Source organism: Lagopus leucura, unplaced genomic scaffold (genome assembly GCF_019238085.1).
Source record: "Lagopus leucura isolate 7727_CA_CO unplaced genomic scaffold, USGS_WTPT01 Super-Scaffold_100004, whole genome shotgun sequence".
Classification (NCBI taxonomy): Eukaryota; Metazoa; Chordata; class Aves; order Galliformes; family Phasianidae; genus Lagopus; species Lagopus leucura.
Window position 1 is genome coordinate 27,991,281 of NW_024962264.1, and position 18,872 is coordinate 28,010,152.

Here is an 18,872-nt window from a genome sequence, read left to right on the forward strand (position 1 = left end):
AGCTGAAAATTTTGATGAACGAGCTTTGTGACTGCTGAAATGTCAACATTTCCCAAAACCTTGAGCAAGCCGTGTGCACGTATATGCACGCATGTGCACAAACCGCAGCCTCCTGTGCTGACAGGCACAAGTCTACTGCCAGGGCCCGTAACCCAAGTCAGGCCAATCCCACATGACCACAGCTAACCTGAAAGTGAAGAACAAGGAATTGGTGTGCAGGCATCTGATGTGCTGCTATGGCAGCACAAAAAGAGCAGCACTAAAGCCCGTGGCGTGGGAGTCCAGGAATTGGATCGGGCTCCTTAACTTGTGTCCTCATCTTCAGCTGACTTAGTGCCTACAGCACTACCAGTTGCCTTTTTGGAGGCTGGGCAAGAAGATAATCTCATTTTCCAAAACAATCACAGAGCTGGAATTTTTAAATTGAATGCTTTCTTGAGCAACAATACTGGTCCATCAGAAAATTACTTTTATTATGCTTCTGACTTAGAGTCTGTGTAGAGAATTTCTCGGAGTTGGACTGAAACTACAACCAGAGCAAGCGTGTGCTTCAGCTGCCACATTATTGATTCTCCTGGGGCAGAAGAACTGGTCTTTGCACAGGCAAATTACTTAAATCACACAGAAAAAGAAATACTTTCACATGGAAAAATTCCTGTTCTACACTAGAGGCAAGCATCTCTGTGCTTTAAATAGGTTGACTTGAACGAACATTTACCTGAACTCCAGTGACAGCAATATCATTATACATTAATAACTAATATGGCATTAATAGCGAGCATGGTCTGCTTCATCAGTGCTAAAAGAAAAGGTCTCGGCTCTTGGGAGCTCGCACACTGAGCCTGCTCACACAGCTGAGTAGCTGGGGGGTTGGTGCTCAGGGCAACAGGGTGATTCTCGCATTTAATTTTAATTTCTGGCTAGGCTGGCATTCACACATGGCTGTCTTTAATATAAAAACTCAGATTCCTTTTGCTGGATGTGAAACGACTTGTGTCACTGAGAGACTTGTGGCTGCAGGGAGAGATGGGATATTAAGGAGCTGTTGTGGCATGGAAATTTGAGGGGGACTGGTATCAGACAAGGAGGATTGCTATCCATAGGTTCTCCTTTGGCTTGCTCTGCCTATACTGCTGGGGAGATTGGTGGGACAGTTGTGAAAGTCTAGTATTTGGTGGGAGTAGAAGTGTTATGTTAAGAGAAGCGGGAGGACACTTATCTCTGGGAGATGGGAGAAGCAGCATCCTATATGAGCTGGGTATGGGGGAATGGTAGGACAATTGGAGGGAGCCTGACGTGGTTTTCCCACCTGAAGTTTCAGGGCAAGAGATGAAGAAGTCCATGCAAATCTGCAACCAGTGTCAAGACCTTGGTCTAATTAGGAGGCAAAATCTTCAGCGTTTACCACACTTAGTACAGCTGTGGCAGGGTGCAGGACAAGTTTCAAAAGACATTTCAAAAGCAAGTTTTCCACCTCTTGCTGCCGGATGCCCAGCCTGTTTAAATGAAATAGCCTCTGAGGATTACACCCCTGAGGATGTGGCTGGGTTACTGTGTGCCTTTGTGCTGCCACACAGCCTGCTGCTTGAGGGGCTGAGCACGGTGTCAGGACTGGGCAGCAAGGCATGAGGGAGAAAATGAGCAACTTACTCCAGAGAGTGTCCTGTGTTGATCCTTCCTTCTGCTGCCATTCTTCGTATTTTAGGAGATGGGTTTGTGGTGCAGAGCTTTTTTATTGTATTTTCCTGATCAAACCAGCTGGGCTTTCAACAACAAAAATAGAAAATTAAAAGCACTTCTGTGCTAAATGCTCCCTAAAAGACAGAAAATAAGATTTTTACATTAAAATGCCAGAAAGAAAAATGGAGAGGGCATGAAATTCTGCTTTATTTTTATCAGATGCTAGTGCTTTCAAAAAATCATTTTTGCACTGGGAGTCAGTACTCCCCTATATACTTCCCTAGCTTTGTTCCTCTTAAAGGCAGCAAGCACTGCTCTAATTGTAGCTCCTGCTATAGCCAGCAGACCACTCTGGATGGCAGGCAGATGGGACTTCCTTGGGTCGAAGCTTGGGTGCACACTGTCTCCCTTTTCTCCTCCCTGTCTTTAATTTGCTCTGGCTCTGTTTCAGGGGTATCAACATCAGGGGCACTGGGCCCGGTGAGCACCACTGCCAGCACCACACCACGAATGGCCACCAGCAGCACTGGCCGCCCCACCACCACCTCAGCTTTGGGTAGGAGGAACAGGAGCACCAGCATGCCCTCACCCATGGCTGATGTTCCTGATGAGATGACCACGCACCTCCCACCCGCCTCCTCCCAGCTCCCCCCAGCTGGTGCCGAGAGCTGCGACCCTATGGAAGCCCGTGATATTATGTGGTCTCGGACCCGGCAGGGACAAATGGCAAAGCAACCGTGTCCCATGGGCTCGATAGGTGAGTGAAGGGTTAAGGGGACACAGCGAGCCATCTGCATTTGTCTGTAGGATACTGCAAGTGTGAGATCAAGTTGGCTCTGGGCTCCTGTGGCATACATTCAACAATGAAGTACGTTGCTGCCCTTTGTCAGCTCTGTGTTACTTTGGTGGATTATGGCCTGACCAAAGCCTCCATTTGCTAAGCACATTGCACAGGATCCTTGTCATTGCAGGCTCTCACTGAAGGAGAGATGAAGCTAACAAGTTGAGCATGATGCACTCTAGGAAATCTTGTCTCCATAAGCTGTATGTACTGTACCTTTTTTCCCTGCTCTGTCTGTATTTGTATCCTCTGAACTCACTGACTGATATGTTGATGGCTGACACTTCATTTGTTTGGAGAAGAAGAAAAACAACAAAGCATATATTTTACCAAAACTCTGTACCTCACTGTTTGCATTCCAAAGGTTATGGCTACCCTTTCTGAGCTATTCCCTGACTGGACTCCTCAACCAACGTGAATGATTTTTCCAAACAGCCAGTATCTGGTGCCATCAGCAGGGAAAGCAGAGTGGCAACAAAGCCAAATCTTTCAAAATGCTTTACAGCTTGTTGCATCTTGCTTCTTTTCTTCTACTCTCCTGTCAGTTGTTTTCTCCCAAAAGTTTGCTTTTGGAAATTTTCTGTCCACATCAGAACACAGTTGACTGAACAGTGGGCTTTGGCATATGGTTTTAGTTTACCCTATTTTAACAAATGCTGTTTTCAAAAAGAACTTATTTTTCAAGCTAGTCTTGGTGTCATGCCCTGAAAACTTGCTTGCCAGGAAGAAATCGGAAGATGGAGGAAATTGCCTGAAAATAAGGGCTGGAGGGATCTGGCTTGCAGAGGAGACTATTAATTCTCCACTCCACTGCCCTGGAGAGCCATTCACACCTGTGTATTCAAATTCTGACTCTCTCTTGAATTCAGTGAGATCACGGTGGTAAAATGTACCTCAAATATAAGAGGCATAGAAAGACGTCAGTGGTGAGAGTACGTAAAGAATGTTTTTACTCAGCCCTGCTTGGTAAAAAGGTATGGTGTGGTTCCCAGAGAGAGGAAGAGGTAGTCTGAACTGAAACTGCAAGAAGGGAAAATGATAGAAAGGGAAAATGAAGGTTGGATGCAGAGAGCTATTTTCTGAGCAGAAGAGCAAAGGACTGCACGAAAATAGCTAAGAAAATAAAAAAGAACAGACCCAGCTTGTTGACGGTTTGGAGTAGGCAATAAGCCTTTCTGATCTCTGTTTTCAGTGATTCATGTCATTTGTTAAAAGCTGTGGTACGTTAGCAGTGGGCCTCTTCCCACTCCCTTTGAAGGCATCAGCAAACCCTCACTGGTTTTAATCGGCACTGCCATCAGACCTAGTATGTAATTCACTCCCCTGTTGAAAAGTTTGGCTCTGCAGGGCAGAGTGCTTTACAGGATGCAGAGTCTTTCATCTGTGTACTGGCTTTCTGCTTTCTTGTTTTTTAGAAGTCTTTAGCTGCACCATTTTGGATGTGTTTCTCTTTGTCCCGAAACTCTTTACTGTCTTTTGCAGCTGGGATCTGGGAGGCTCATGCCAGACAAAACTCTCCTCTAATGTCTGTCTTGATGGTCAGGGATGGATGATAAAACTCAGCATTAATCTTAGCATTTATAGCACTTAAAGTTTTTTATTTTTTCCACCCAAATGGTTTAATGAAGATCCAGAGCAGTAAAATATTCATAAAACATCAGGGGACAAGGAAGTAGAAGCTTGTGATCTGATCCTGAGACATTAGTGGTGGGGCAGGGCAGGCAAAATGGCTAGGCCAGCACTTGGGGTGCTGGCTCAGTGATTGAGATCCAGCTTCACTTTCTTATTGCCTGGGAACTTATCCTGCCTGACCTGAAGCAAAGCCCTCTGTCCATAGTCTTTATCTGATGAAGTCAAGTATGTGATCAGTAACACTGAACGCAGTGGCTTTCCTTTTCCAGGTGTTGCAACTTTCCGGTGTCTTGCACCAGATGGAATCTGGGAGCCCCAGGGACCAGATCTCAGCAACTGCTCTTCTCCCTGGATCAACCACATCACTCAGAAGGTAAAACCTTCCACAACCAAGTCTGTGTGCAGTTCTTGTTTGTGGCGAGAAGAGGGAGGAGGAGGTGGTGGGTGGGCATATGAAAATGCCAACTTATTGCAAAAGGAAACTTTCCTCTGCAGGCATCTCCAAGGATTTTCTCCTTCCATGCAGTGCAGGATAAATCCTGTAGCTGAGAAATCTGTACTGAAGAAAGGCAAGCTCAGTATGAAATGTTTGCATTGTGCTACTGACTTTTTGTTCTTTTTTCCCAATTGTAAAAGGACTAGTAGAATAGAAAATAACACTGCAGTAATGTGTTACTTTTTACTCCTAAGTCCCTTGATGAATGTTTTGTAGCACTTCATCATTTATCACTGTTAAAAGTGCATTAACATGTGACAATGGAAGTTCAAGACAAGCAGAGCTTATTTGGTAGCAATATGTTGAACATTTTTGTTATTAATGCACAGTGGTGCTTTCAGCTGATTTCATTACAAACAGAGACCAGATGTGTGTTTACGCCACAGAGTCTGTGGGCTGAATCCTTATTATAGCAATTTGTGTGGATTTATTTGCTCCTTTAGCAGGAGCAAGAAAGTCCCAGTGTTGCAGGCTAGCTGCGCTGCAGCACAGTAGCGGCACTGCACTCCAGGAGCACTTGTGCTCACTGGTGAATAGGTGACCTTACAGATGAGCCCGTTTGTCTTTCTCCTTCCCATCTCCTATCTTAGCTGAGGCTCAACAACCTGTGAATAACTAGCGTTGACACCCCCAGTCAATCCCATCCCACTTTGTCTGTATTTATACCCGTGCCTCCCCAAAACGAGGGAAAGACATAAATTAAGGCAAAGCTACAGTGACACAGAACAGCTGTTAGGAAGCCCCTGGTACTTCCTGGTGCTTTTGTCCCGCACAGGAGAGTGGGCAGCTCTCCTGCCACATGCTCAGGCTAGCTGATTAATAAAGACTGCCTTTGCTGCCATTAGCAGCTGTGCAGTTCTTGTTTTATGACCCACGTACTTATCCTGGAGGGGTTAATATTGCTTACTCCAGTCATAATTCACCCTGGCGGCTGGGAGACCTCTTGCTGCTCAGTGAAGATGGCTAGGCCATTAGCCATTAGCAGAGGGAAATAATAGCCTGCACTGATGAAATTTCCATCAAGGTTAGGCTTACTTTATTTGAAACCACAGCTATCATTTGCGTAACAAATGAGCCCCATTTAATTTGTTATGCGCTTTCAAAGCAGCTAAAATTGAAGAGCCAGGTTTTCAGAGATGCCCAGCCCAGCAGGCCACAACTTGGGACTGGTTTTTTTTTGTTGTTGTTGTTGTTGTTGTTTTTGCGGGGGAGTGGGGTGGAGGAGGAAGAAAGTGTTGTTTTTCCGGAGGAATTTAGCTATGTTCAACTTTGGAAACCTTTCACAAGTTGGTGGGAAGACAAGGGGTGTCTGACAGACTGCTCTGCGTCTAACCTTTTTGTGCCTGAGTGGCTGGGATTCTGAGACCATGTGGCCTAACCACTATGGAACGCTGGATTTCAAATTACTTGTGAAATAGCCAATGGCCACGCGTATCCCTGCGTGAGTGAGGAGCTTTAAATCACAATTGTGCTTAGAGTCAGGTTTCACACTTCCCCGCTATGGGCAGGATACCACTGCCCTGAACGTGCTCCTTTGGTTCTCTAAAGCTGATAAAGGAGCCTTCTTCCTCCAGGGCAAAGCCAGCTCCCCTTTTGGATCCTGTGAGGCCAGCTGGAGGAAGAAGTAAGCCAGCCATGCAATGGAGGTAGGGTATGTCTGCCACCTGCAGCCGAGCTCTCCTTTGTCCCCAGCTCTCAGATCCTCCCTGGTCACCCATCCCACTGCCTCTGTAATCATAGCACTGCATACAAAATGAGTAGAAACACTTAGGCAGTCAAGATTTATACGTACCCACTCTGTCTTCATTCTTGTCTGCTGTATGCCTCAGAAATTCTTACTGCAACCTGCTGGGTCCAAACTGCTCAGGAAGAAGGATGATGGGATTCACTTTCAGCCAAACCGGAATGAATGGCAGGGGAATGCCATACTTGCTTTCATGTATCTATAGTGAAGTAAGGATTGTTACTTGCTTCTTTTCTTTTTCCTGCTGTGCTCAGACTGTACATTGGGTTTTTGCCTGCTTGCATCATAGTATTAGGTTTTACAACTCTCTGTTAGCTTCCATTAGAGTTATTGTGCTTGATGGAAGATCAGAACAAATGTCCGCTTCAGCAATTCATTGCCCCCTTGACATTTACTTTAACTTTATTGTTGGTGCCTACCATGCCCTCGTAACATAGCAGGAGAATAAACTTGCCAGCGCTATTGAATTATGCACTGCTGTGTGGGTTATTTCTAGACTGAAGCAGTAAAAGGAAGCAAAAAGGTCAGCTTTGGATACATTGCATCGTTCTAATCATGAGGTCATACGTTCAGCCTTAGCCTGTTTGTTTTACCTCTTGCTTTCATCAGTACTGGCCTTTGCGCAGTATGTGATATGCCTGAAAATGTCTTTTCCTTACTGCAGCTTTCAGTTGAGGGTGATTCGTGTGGGAGAGAGGCCCCACTAGGCTCAATTTTGAGGCTCTGAAAGAGAGAATAACCTCTCTAGTAGAATAAAAAGTGTTACATCCTCCAGGAGTATCCAGGTGACGGCAAAGTCCTAACGATACCGCAGTGCAATTCTGCATCCAGATTGCTTCTGCCAGTTTGTGTTCAGTGCATTATAGTGTACTTGAAGCAGCAGATGCTGCAGCTGGCAGATTAGTAATGGGATGTTAAATGCAGATTCCTGAAAGTTGTTTGAATATAGTTTCAAATACAGTTTTTCACTGTTCTCTAGATCTGTTGTGCTCTGGAGAGGACAGCCATACACCTCTTTGTTGGACAGCCAGCATTTGTAACGTGTCAGTTATATCCTTAGGTATCATCCAAGAAAAGGAAAAAAGCAAAGTTGAGTGGAACGGCATTTTCTTTTTCAGAAGAAGGGTGGTAGATGTGCTCTGACTGTATTGCATGAATGATCATGTGCATGTTGAAATCTCTACTAGGGAAACAAAATGGCCACGAAGTCTTTGCAGTATTGAAAGCTGTCCTATAGCCCCATGCTAGCAGCTGGTGGTGCCCGATGAAACCTGTCAGATGTTTGTCCCTTCAGAAAATGACATCAGCTCTGTGGTCATTGGAGCTGTGAGCCACTGGTTTAAAAATCCTCATTCAGACTTTCATACCATCCCTTTATATCACTGTTAGCCCCAGGCTGCAGGAAAATATTTTTGCCACTGAAGTTTCGTCACACTTGCTGTCTTCCCCAGCATCTTTTTCCTCTGAATTTTTCTTTCATAAATTGTTCTTTGCAGTTTCCCCCATTTTTATTCTATTGACCTCTTCTACAGTTGATTGCCTCTGAGAAAGGTAGGAATGAAGCAGCAAACATGCTACAGGAGAGTTGTTAGTCTTTCCAAACAAAACTCTATAATTCATAGAGTCATTTCAGTTGCAAGGGACTCTTAAAAGACCATCTGGGAAACAGGGACACCTACAGCTACATCAGGGTGCTCAGAGCCCCATCCAGCCTGACTTTGAGTGTCTCCACCACATCTCTGGGCAACCTATTCCACTGCTTTACGTCTACTATTACAAATTCTCTTCTTTGAGTATACGAAGCAGGCAAGAATTTATGCCCTATCTAACAACTATTACTTCACAGTCATTTCAGTTGTAAGAATAAGAGAGATAGTAATGCAAACTGGGAAAATGTTAGCAAGTGTTACACAGTGCAGTTTCAGGTGTGTCGATGCTCATTTATAAGTCTGGATGGAAACCTGCCAGCATGCTCAAATGGAGGGGGAGCAATTTACAACAGAGACAGAGGAATCTGTTTTGTGTGTTTGGATTTTGACAGGAAAAGCATTCTTTCCTTCAAATTAGCATTCCAAGACGAGATTTAAGCAGTTCGCAAAAAAGCTAAAAATCACCCAGAACAACCAGAAATTAGATTTGATTTGAACAGAGTGCTTTCTTTTATCCCACAATCCACTTTTTGCTGCTTGTTTTTATTTTTTTTTCAAATTCTAATTTTTTAACAGTCTATGCAGGGAAAAAAAAAAAAAGATTCAAGTCAGAAAGAGATGCAGTATTTTTACTTCATTTATTTTTCTTCAGTCTTGCAGCAGAAAACTCAGTTACTTGTGCATTTTTCTTTACTTCATGCCTGCCTCACAGTGAGAACTTCACCCTCTAAGAACCTTGTAGGATTGTTGCCACTTCCTGTGGATGGTGGTGACTGTGTCAAAACTGCATGGAGAACACTGCACAAGGAGCTTTCACATGAAGCTCCCAGAAGAATGAGGGAAGCTGGCATTACCATGTCATATGGCCATCATATTGTGTACTCTTTGCAATATACTCACAGGCAAGATGGAAAAAATGTCTCAGCTCTGTTGTGGGGGCTTGTAGCTGCTGCTTCTGAGTGACACTGAAGAAAGAAGTCTAGAAATAAGTGGTGGTGCCAGGATATAGGTCATTAGTTCCTCAACCAGACACACTCTCCAAAGATGCGTCAGGAAATTTGAGTGCTTGGAATGAGTTTATGACCCAAGACTTGGTAAATGTTGAGTATTAATGTGTCTTTTCTCAGGCCTTTCTTCAATTTTGGAGTTTTTATTTGGTCAAACAAGAATTTTTCAACGTTGTTTTTAGAACTGGTGATCAGTGTAAGATAAAAGGAAAGGAGTCTATTAATGATCAGCCCACGTTGTTTTTGCAGACAGGTAGGAGCAGTGATAACTTGCTGTTCAGTAGAAGAGCCTTGTTCCAAGAAAAAGAACACTCTTGGGCTTGCCTTTGTAGCAGCTGAGCAATTATTTTTGAATAGGCCAGTCTGCAAAGATGCATCCAAGAGAAAAGGTAAACATCAAATGTGAGTAGCAGGTTTTTTTTGAGTAAAAGCACTTGCACTTCTGCAATTTTCTGTAAGGTTTACAAAAACATTGTCTGTCATGATACACGTTAAGCTTCAGGGACAAATTGCAGGAAAATCTTGAAGTTGATTTCTTTACATAAAGGAATTTGATGGAGCTATTCTTTAATGTGCTGGGTACCAACAGAGGAGGTAAAAAATTAGCCTCTATGCTGACACGTGGCTTTCTTCAGCTGCTTAGGAAAACAGGCAGCTATAAGGATACGATCTGGTTTCTATGGCATTTGCTTTGTGTGTAATAAGGAAGAAATAATTCAGTTTTTGAATATATGTTATCATTGCTCTATTGGGAAGAACACCACATTATCTCCTCTATTTGTCTTATCTATGTCATCATATGGTTTAATTCTCCGAAGATGAGCATATGAACATCTTCAGTTAGATCTCATTAAATCAGATGGGCTGTTGCTGTCAAATTGATGGAAGTAAGTTATTCATTTATAACTGAGCTAATTGATTTACTGAGAGGTAGAAGCTCTGCCTGCAGTATTTCCCTAGAATCCTGTTTTTATAATAAGCACCAGAAATTGAGAGAGGAAGATAGATATCTGATTTCTTACTGTTAGAAGATGAAACAATTGGAAATTTCATGTGAAGAACACAGTGGAGTTGGTCATTGAGCCTGACAAAGAAGTGGGAGCTTCATTTAAATGTCATCCTGTGTAACTTCTCTTTATGCCTGACATATTCCCCATGGATATGCATTCCAGATCAGAGTAGTATATAATGAAGAGGGTCAGAAAGTTGCAATAGTACTTCTGTGGTGAATTGCTTATAGAAAGGCCATAGGACCAGTTGCCCTACCCCGAGTCCTTGTGGTACAAGAAGGGAAAGGTGCAGAGGGATAGGAGAGCAATACAGAGCCAGTAAAAAAGTGATAAGCCTTGAATTAAAAAAAAAAAAAAAAAGAAAAAAAAGAACTTCCCAAATAATTATGCAGTGAATTCCACTACAGGTGATTCATTAATTTTATGACTCAATTAGGCAATAAAAATCTTTTAGTAGGAAATACAGCCAAACAGCATACTTGATTTTCCCTTCCGACAGGCCTTTGTTTGAAGCCTTAAGCCTTTTGTTCCTGAGTTAGTATGCTTTTAAGCTAAGAATCACTAGGCTTATTACAGAAGTAGCAGCCATTGTGGTGAGGAGTACATCTCCTGTGTGCAAGTGGTAAGTGTTAAGCTAGTGCCTAATTAATAAATCCATGTAATGGGAATTGACAGTATTTTTTCTCCTGTTATTCTGGGCTGTGTCATCTATTTTTGTTCCTTTTGCAACGAACTTCTTTTGTGTGGGAGTTGTAACAGAAATCACCTATTCCCTATCAAATAATCTTCTGGAATCAGAATCAGCTCTTTCTTGACAGGAGAGTCTATATACACGTTTCCTTCCTGAGAGCATTGCTTTGCGCGGAACTGACTCAGTTACGCCTGTGAGGCTGAGAAGACTGGATTAATGTCAGACTAAGTGCTAAGGGTCAACCTTTTATCCTGCTTTCTCCATTGCAGATGAAGTCAGGAGAGATGGCTGCCAATATTGCCCGAGAGCTTGCAGAGCACACCAGAAACCACTTGTATGCTGGTGACATCACGTACTCCGTGTCTGCCATGGTTCAGCTGGTGAACCTGCTTGATGTGCAGCTCCGAAACCTGACGCCAGGTGGGAAGGACAGTGCTGCACGCAGCTTGAATAAGGTAAGAACAAAGGTCCTGGGGAAGGGACGAGAGGCTGGAGAAAGGTTTGGCTGATCCTGGAGAGCTGTTAGAAATCTCTTTCTGAACGGGTGCCATTTGAAGGCAGTGATTTCTTTCTTAGTAGACAAAAGTACCTGGCAGTTTTTGTTTACAGTGTATTTTATTCTGTTGAAAAATGAAACAGTTGTAAATGCCGAGTGTTCTGTTGGTGCTGGGAAATGTATACCCTTAGATGTGTAGATGGATAAATTCCAGGCACTTTGTCATGGTCTCAGCGCTCATAGCTCAGTATGAGAATAAGTCAAGTGATACCATGGCAATTATTGTGGATTTGTGCCAGTGTGACTGAAACCAGAATTTTGTGTAGCGTTTCCAATACTGAATCTGTCTGAGTAATATAAAACAGAAAATCTGAATATTTAAAACTCAAAAATGCAGAGTCTGATTTTTGATTTTTCATTGTTTAACATCAAAAAATGCTGAATGTGAAGTTCAAATGGGCACTACTATGCATAAACATAAACAAATAAAAGCAAGCAAAAATTTATTTACATTTGAGATACATTTATCAAAGAAACATAGGATGTCAGCATATTTACATCTGAGGTGCTGAAGACAACTTGGTATTAGAGGGCCTTTGAAATGATTGCCTATCATGTAGCCCAGAAATACTTTTCTACATGATGACTCTGTGGTTTCTTTGCCCTCTGCCAGAGTTAAGTGTACTTGCTACATATTAAAGGCGCTAGAAGTTGCCAGTTGTGGGAGAAAATACAGGCTGTGGAGTCTGCAGGAATATATTTAAATGTAGGGTTTCCTTGGCCCAGGGCCCTCTTCATCGCAGAATCTCATGTAAACACATGGGATAAGACTTCCTTGAAATTCAGGCAGTGCACTGTGCAGGCCTGTCATCAGAACAGCAACCAACTGAACCTTGTGGCTACCAGCATACAGCTTTATTGGCCACCTACTTAAAAAAAGATCCCAAATTTTGCTGTTAGCAATGTAGCTGGCTCTGACAATCCTGGCATCCATGTGAGTGTAAAGAGAATTTGATTGTGAGGTTATACAGGGAAAAAACAATCCCAGCTAAGCTTGAAATTTCTTCTGTGTCTTCAAAAGAGACATATTTTTCAGAGAAGTAACATTGTCTTTTTGTTGTAAGATATTACTGTTGACATATTCTCTTTTAAGTGTGAAGGGCTTCAGGATTGTTTAAGATTACAGCTGCGTGGGAACTGAAGTTGTCCTGCGTATCATGTGCTTTGCATGTGCTGTGAATTGGGTTATCCTGATGCTTGTAATTAATGCTGCTTCCAGCTATTTTATAACCGTGTCAGAAATAATTGTATTAACTGTTACATCAGCATAACATTTCTGTTATAATCAAACCATGGTTTTGTTTGAAATTATTGTGATATCTGACAATATGAGGTAAAACCAGCAATTAATGTCGCATACTAACAGGTTTCATGATTGTAGTCTGCTTGCTCTTCTGAATATGCCCTAGCCACACCCAACATTTTGTCACTTCAGCTTTGCAAGCACATATTTTTCATCTTTTAAATCCCACCTCCTGCTGTTCACTCCGATGATACAAAATGGGGCTGTGTCTTGGTGACGGGTGGGAGTAACCAAGGGGACTGACAGGTTCGGTGAGGCAGAGCCACTCAGCTCTGCTGTCACTCCTGTGGTTCCCTTTGCAGGTTTTTCATCCACCATCAGCTTTGCACAAGCAGCTTATACAAATCAATTGCACTCCACATTAAAATTCTGGACCGTGTGGAGTCCTGCAAAACAGCGACGCGAATCAGTGATCCAAATGACAGGTTCGGTAATTTACTTGCTCTCATTCCCCACTTAATTCTTTAGAAGAGCAACTGTTCTGTGTTCATTTAAGAATGCATGAATTTGGCTTGGAAGTAGTATTGGGCAAACAAAAGGCAGCAGAGTTACTGCTCCTTTTTCCCCTTCGCTGATCAAGAGTATTTCCAAAAAAAAAAAAAAGGGAAAAAGACATTTGCAAGGAGTTTTAGTTAGTGTTGTTTGGTCAGAAAGGAGAAATAAAGTGAGCACTAGCCATTGAATATTCTTTCAATCATTAAAGGAAATGTGCTGGGGATTTGCCTTCATGCTCTATCTGAAAGTAGTCACCTGTGCTCTTTTGCTTTTGTCTTTTTTTTTTTGTACAAGCTGATGTACAGTGAATTAAAATAAACTGGCATAATCAGAGTTTTTAAAAGCCATCATCTTTCAGGAGTCACTTTCTTGTCACTAAAAGCTTCATGCTTTCCACTGGATCAGGCTTAATTAAGGTAATAATTGTTGTGTAGCAGACTGGTGAGACCCCCAAGTGGATAGCTCTGTAATTTCCAGCGTGGCTTTCTTTGATCTCCATTTGTCTGTAAAGTCTTCATAGGGCCACGTTTACCCAGGGGAGGATTTCTACTGTTACAAATTGATGAATTAGAAATTGAAATTAGGCATTGCACAATACCTCGGTGTATTTTGTTTGTTTCGGAGCCTCAGAACTCTCAGGGACAAATCTAGCTCTCAGCTGTTCTAATGGGATGGCACTGCCATGAGTTGAGAGCACAAGTCACCCCCTAATCTCCCTGGAGATTCTCCATCTCCATTTTCAACCCAGGCAGATCTGCAAAACACAACCCAGCAAAAACAGTGGCTTTGAGCAGCCAGACTTAGTTGCAGTGTTGCAGAGCAGTCTCATGTTTGCTCATTGTTGCAGACAGCCTGCTAAGTTCCATCGAGATAAATAAGTGCCTGTTTGAATTTCACAACACACTGAAGTGCAGTTATCTGGTAGGAGGCATGCAAGTACATATCAAAGTATAGTCTTAAATGTGGCTCTTATTATAAAGGTGGGATTCTTTATGGAAAAGCTATTCAGCATATGAAGTGTTTAGGCCCAGTGCTTACAAAGGAAAGGACAACTCAATGTGAAAGAGAATTGGAAAGCTTAGCCCTTAAGAAACAGTTTAATCTAAAGAGGAGAAAATGGCCTCAACTGGGAATATTAAATCTGATCCACATTTCATTCTTTTGCAACCTCTTAGGTGGCCCTTTATGCATTCAGAATCTCTGGGCAATGCACTCTCCTGCAGTTCTAGGCGTGACCACAAAGCTGGGCTCTGCCTGGAACCAGAGAATTGTGCAGGCATGTCAGGATGAGTCCCCACCACTATCCTGCATACAGCTTGCTCCATGCTTGCCCAAAGCCTGCTGCAGCTCAGCATGCCATCAGCACTCTCCAACTGCACAGAGCCCACACCTCTCTCGTATAAATAACAATTAGCTCGTCTTTTCAAGCCTTGTTTGACATGGGAATATCATGTGCTTTCCAAGGAAAGGTGGTCTCTCAAGTACCTCCACCTTACTTCTCCCACCGTCTAACAGCTGCTCTTGCAAAGTTGCATGTGTGGGCTTTACTGAAAAAGGACTAACCTGTATTTCTGGATCCCATCCTTCCTGCCTTTCACTGCTGCCTAACTCACATATTTCCTTTGGTTTGGTTTGGTTTTAGGAGCTGTTTAAAAGAGAAACAAGGTTTTTACGTAGGCATTTTCTTCAATTTTTCCCCTTGTTCTGTCACTAACTTGTTTTTTCTATTCCGTCTTTAATCTGCTGTCTTTATGGACTCAGCTTCAGAAAAGGGAGCGCTCTTGCAGGGCCTATGTCCAGGTATTTCTTGTGTTTTTAATACACGTCCAGTTGTTTGACTGAATGACTGTGAAGTGGTTCTTGTCTGTCAATCTGATTTTTACTGTCTTTGTGGCAGCAAGCTTTAAGGTTAAGGTTACAGGATAATATGACTTTCAGTTATTCATTTTCCCTCCACACTTGCCCAGTTCCACAGACTTAAAAAAAAATCTTGGGAGGAAAAAAAAAAAAAAAGTGGGAGAAAATAAAAAGAACTCTGATAAGACCTGTTCAGCCATTGCAGTAAGCAGAACTATATGGATGCATAAAGAATGCTGAAGTCCTGCTCGCAAAGATGTTTCCAAACCAGTTGGGTTTCACTTGCAACATGTTACTCAAATAATGGCTGTATGCATATTCTTGCTTTTCCTTCTTCTCCTCTTGCACTTGCAAATTTAGAAACAATTCAAAATTGCGGCTCTTGGCATAAGGGAGGAGGTAGAATCATAATGAAATTCAGTGTCCTTACAGAGGGATGTAAGAAGGAGGAGAGTGCTGAAAACTAAATATAGGATTAGGAACATAACGTCCCATAAAGTTCACCCAGCTGCAGCCTGAATTTTGCAGGCTTGCATTGTGTTTTACATGAACAAAGTCAAGACCCAGTGTCTTGGAAAGACTGCTTCTAGTCTTTACAAGAGTGAGGTCTTGGCTTATGACATTATTTATCCTGTCACCTAGGCTTTTATAGCATTTGCTCCAGTGACTTTTATATAAAGCTGTTTGTATACTACGGGTGAGTTAATACTGCTTTAAGAAATGTGAATGTTTTACCCCCTAATTTCTGTCTTGTGCTTATGGACTTCAGTGTTGTACTTATGGATGGTTGGTCATTATTCATATGTGTGTGCAAAACAAGTGTGAAAGTGAAACCCACATTTCTGGAAGGGACTGCCTATGCCTGCTCTATTTCTGCAAAGTCAAGCTTCCTAGCCATATTGACTTTATTTTGTGAGTACATGCTTCATTTGGCGTGTGGGATTAGGTGGTTTAGATTTCTAGGGCATTAAATATAACAATGCACCTCTGTGCTGTTAGCCTGTCTGTATTTCCTTTGGATATGGTTGTGCCAGAAAGCCATCTCTCATCTATTTCCTTCCTTATACATTAATGGATAAAGACGAGTTGTGGAATTATACATTTGTGGCTGGTCTGACCTTTCTTAAGATCCCAGAGAAGGCAACTAGAATTTTAAGGAATGTTTGCAATGCATTACTTACTCTCCAGCTAGCTGTCTTGTCCACTGGTGAGAGTGTAAATGTGATTAGGCTGGCTTGACCATGGTTCATACAACCCTGTCGGGGATCTTGGGTACTGCTCAATCTGTAGTTGTCCTTTCCCTGGCTGCACGGGAGCATTCTACAGACTTAATGCATGCTCCTGGTCTTCTTGTCTTCTTTCAAACAGTAGTGTATAATGGACATAATATACTCCACAAAAGTTTGGCATTGATATGTGCACAAACTTAAACTTACCCTTAATTTCAAGGACTCCTTGCCTTTCACTTTGAAAGGCTACTGGTGTGTTTAAACATTAATCATTTGCCTACCACTTTAGTAGACAAAAGCTGATGAAAGCTCATTGCCTGAGCTGTTTAGTATAAATATGGACAAAGCTGGTAAATGTATTGAAAAGGACAGTCTGGTAATGGAGGACTTGAAGAATGAATTGGATGACCTAATTGAACCTTTCGACTCTACTTTGTATTATATGGGGGTAAAATAATGTATCTAGACATATTTTCATACAGTATGTTTCCATTTGCAAACCATGTAGCTAAAGTCACAAAAAAATCTTGTGGGAGAGAGTTCGTCTGTAATAACAACTGGATGTGACTGCACGTATTCCTGTTATATGCCACTTATGCTTCACAGGCAGTGAAATGTCTGAACTGTCAAAATAATTTAAATGGAGAAGTCCTGGACTTTTTGAAGTTAATGGGAGGTGGGAAGTCCCTAGAAATATGTCACCAGTGACATAGAGATTGAGTTTTCAGCCTTTTTGCCGTGATCTCCTTGTGCTAATCCCTTTGTCATGAAGAGTGTCGATGACTGAAACCAACACACGGGGCTGTTGTATGTGTTGAAGTGTAGCTTCAGTCCTCATTAGACAAAGGAAAACACAGTGCAAAGTTTATATGAGAGATGCCCACTAACTGTAAAAATCAGAAGTACAACTGAAAAAAGGTGGATTTGAGAAGATTTAACTTGAGAAGATAATAATTACTAGTATCTGTCTTAATGGTTTATTGGGGCTGACGAACTTGTGGCAGTTGAGTTGTAAAGCCCTCTTGAGCCCATAGTAAATTAATAATTTAAATAAAATGGTAATCTTGTGAGTTAGTCAAAGATTAGACTGTGAGAATGCAGTATCAGATTGTCACCTTATCTTTCTTGGTAATACCATATTTTAAACAAATAATCAATTAGATTTGTCTGTACAGTGCTTCAATATTTCTTGAGTTGCAAGCTCAGGAATTTTCTTTTTACTGAAGACAGAGCTTACAGAAGCCTCTCCTTTAGTGGAAAATGTGGTAAATGCTGTTTTTTCTCTCAAAAAAATAATACCCAATCTAATGGGTGATGTAATAATGCATGTTAATAGAATGACAGGACAGCCGACTGGGGATTTGCCCATCTCAGTGACATTTAAAAAACTTCCAGAGGAGCTTTAAGAGGCTCCTAGACTCCTAGAGAAGGTGTTATTGCTGAGGTGGATGTCCAGTATGCATGGAGCGAGCTTGGAAAGGTGTTCTGTTGGCTAAGGAGCGTTAGGCCAGGTGTCTGACTTTTCGGTGGCTGAGAATGATCTGTGCACAGATTCCTCTTGAAACTGTGTCTCCCTGTGTGATCAAGCCCACCTTTATGCAACACACTGTTCTTGGCACTCTATTTTGGGAAAGGAATGACAAAATCATTGTGCAAGAGAGTGAGTCACAACAGATGACACATTTGATGGCTGTATCCTCATTTGATGACTGGTGTGTGACATAAACTCTGAATTTCTTTCAGAGTTGGTGTTTGTTCATTTTTACAAAGATCTTTCTCCTTACATTGAGGCTTTGGAGTAGTAGAAAACACTCAGCGTTTGTCTTTTGAGGACTGTGAAATTGGAATTGGTGTCAGAGATTTCTTCCATGCTCATCAGCAAGTGACACAAATGTGCTGTTTCTCAGTTTCTCATCCTACAAAGCTGTGGGCACATTCGCAGAATTGCAGAATTGTAAGGGCTGGAAGGGACCTCCAAAGGTCATCAAGTCCAATCTCCCTGCAAAGCAGGCTCCCTACAGCAGGTTGCATAGGTTGGCATCCAGGTGGGTCTTGAATATCTCCAGAGGAGGAGAATCCACACTCTATGGGGTGAATCAACCTCCCTGGGCAGTCTGTTCTAGTGCTCTGTTACCCTTACCATGAAAAAGTTCCTTCACATATTGGTGCAGAACTTCCTGTGCTCAAGTTAATAGCTGTTTCTCTTTGTCCCGTCCCTACAGACAGCTGAAAAGAGGTTGGCCATGTCCTATTGACTCCCACACTTAAGATATTTATAAACATTAATAAGATCCCCTCTCAGTCTTCTTTTCTCAGGGCTGAACAGTTCACTCAGCCTTTCCTCACAGGGGAGATGTTCCAGGCCTTTTATCATCTCTGTGGCCCTCTGCTGGACTTTCTCCCTATCTTTTTTGTACTGAGGAGCCCAGAACTGGATACAGTACTCCGGGCCTGACCAGGGCAGAGTAAAGGAGGAGGATCACCTCCCTTGGCCTGCTGGCCATGCTCCTTTTAATGTACCCCAGGATCCCATTGGCTTTCTTGGCTACCAGGAAATACTTATGGCTCATGGCCAACCTGTCATCCACCAAGATCTCCTGGGTCCTTCTCCACAGAGCTCCTCTCCAGCAGGTCATACCCCAACCTATACTCATGGTTATTCCTTCCCAAGTGCAAGACTCT

General features: G+C 42.5%; 1 protein-coding gene across 9 annotated transcripts in view; it reads left to right on the plus strand.

Moving 5' to 3' along the window:
- Nucleotides 1–18,872, plus strand: part of ADGRL3 (adhesion G protein-coupled receptor L3) — a 488,009-nt gene that overhangs the window by 382,446 nt on the left and 86,691 nt on the right. For 7 of the 9 annotated variants that reach the window (XM_042871027.1, XM_042871034.1, XM_042871026.1 and 4 more), the window contains 4 exons: nt 2,132–2,437; nt 4,423–4,526; nt 11,020–11,205; nt 14,866–14,904. In XM_042871027.1, coding sequence (XP_042726961.1) covers nt 2,132–2,437; nt 4,423–4,526; nt 11,020–11,205; nt 14,866–14,904 — 635 coding nt within the window. The remainder of the gene's footprint in view (nt 1–2,131; nt 2,438–4,422; nt 4,527–11,019; nt 11,206–14,865; nt 14,905–18,872) is intronic. The other 2 variants (XM_042871030.1, XM_042871032.1) reach the window with 1 other exon arrangement.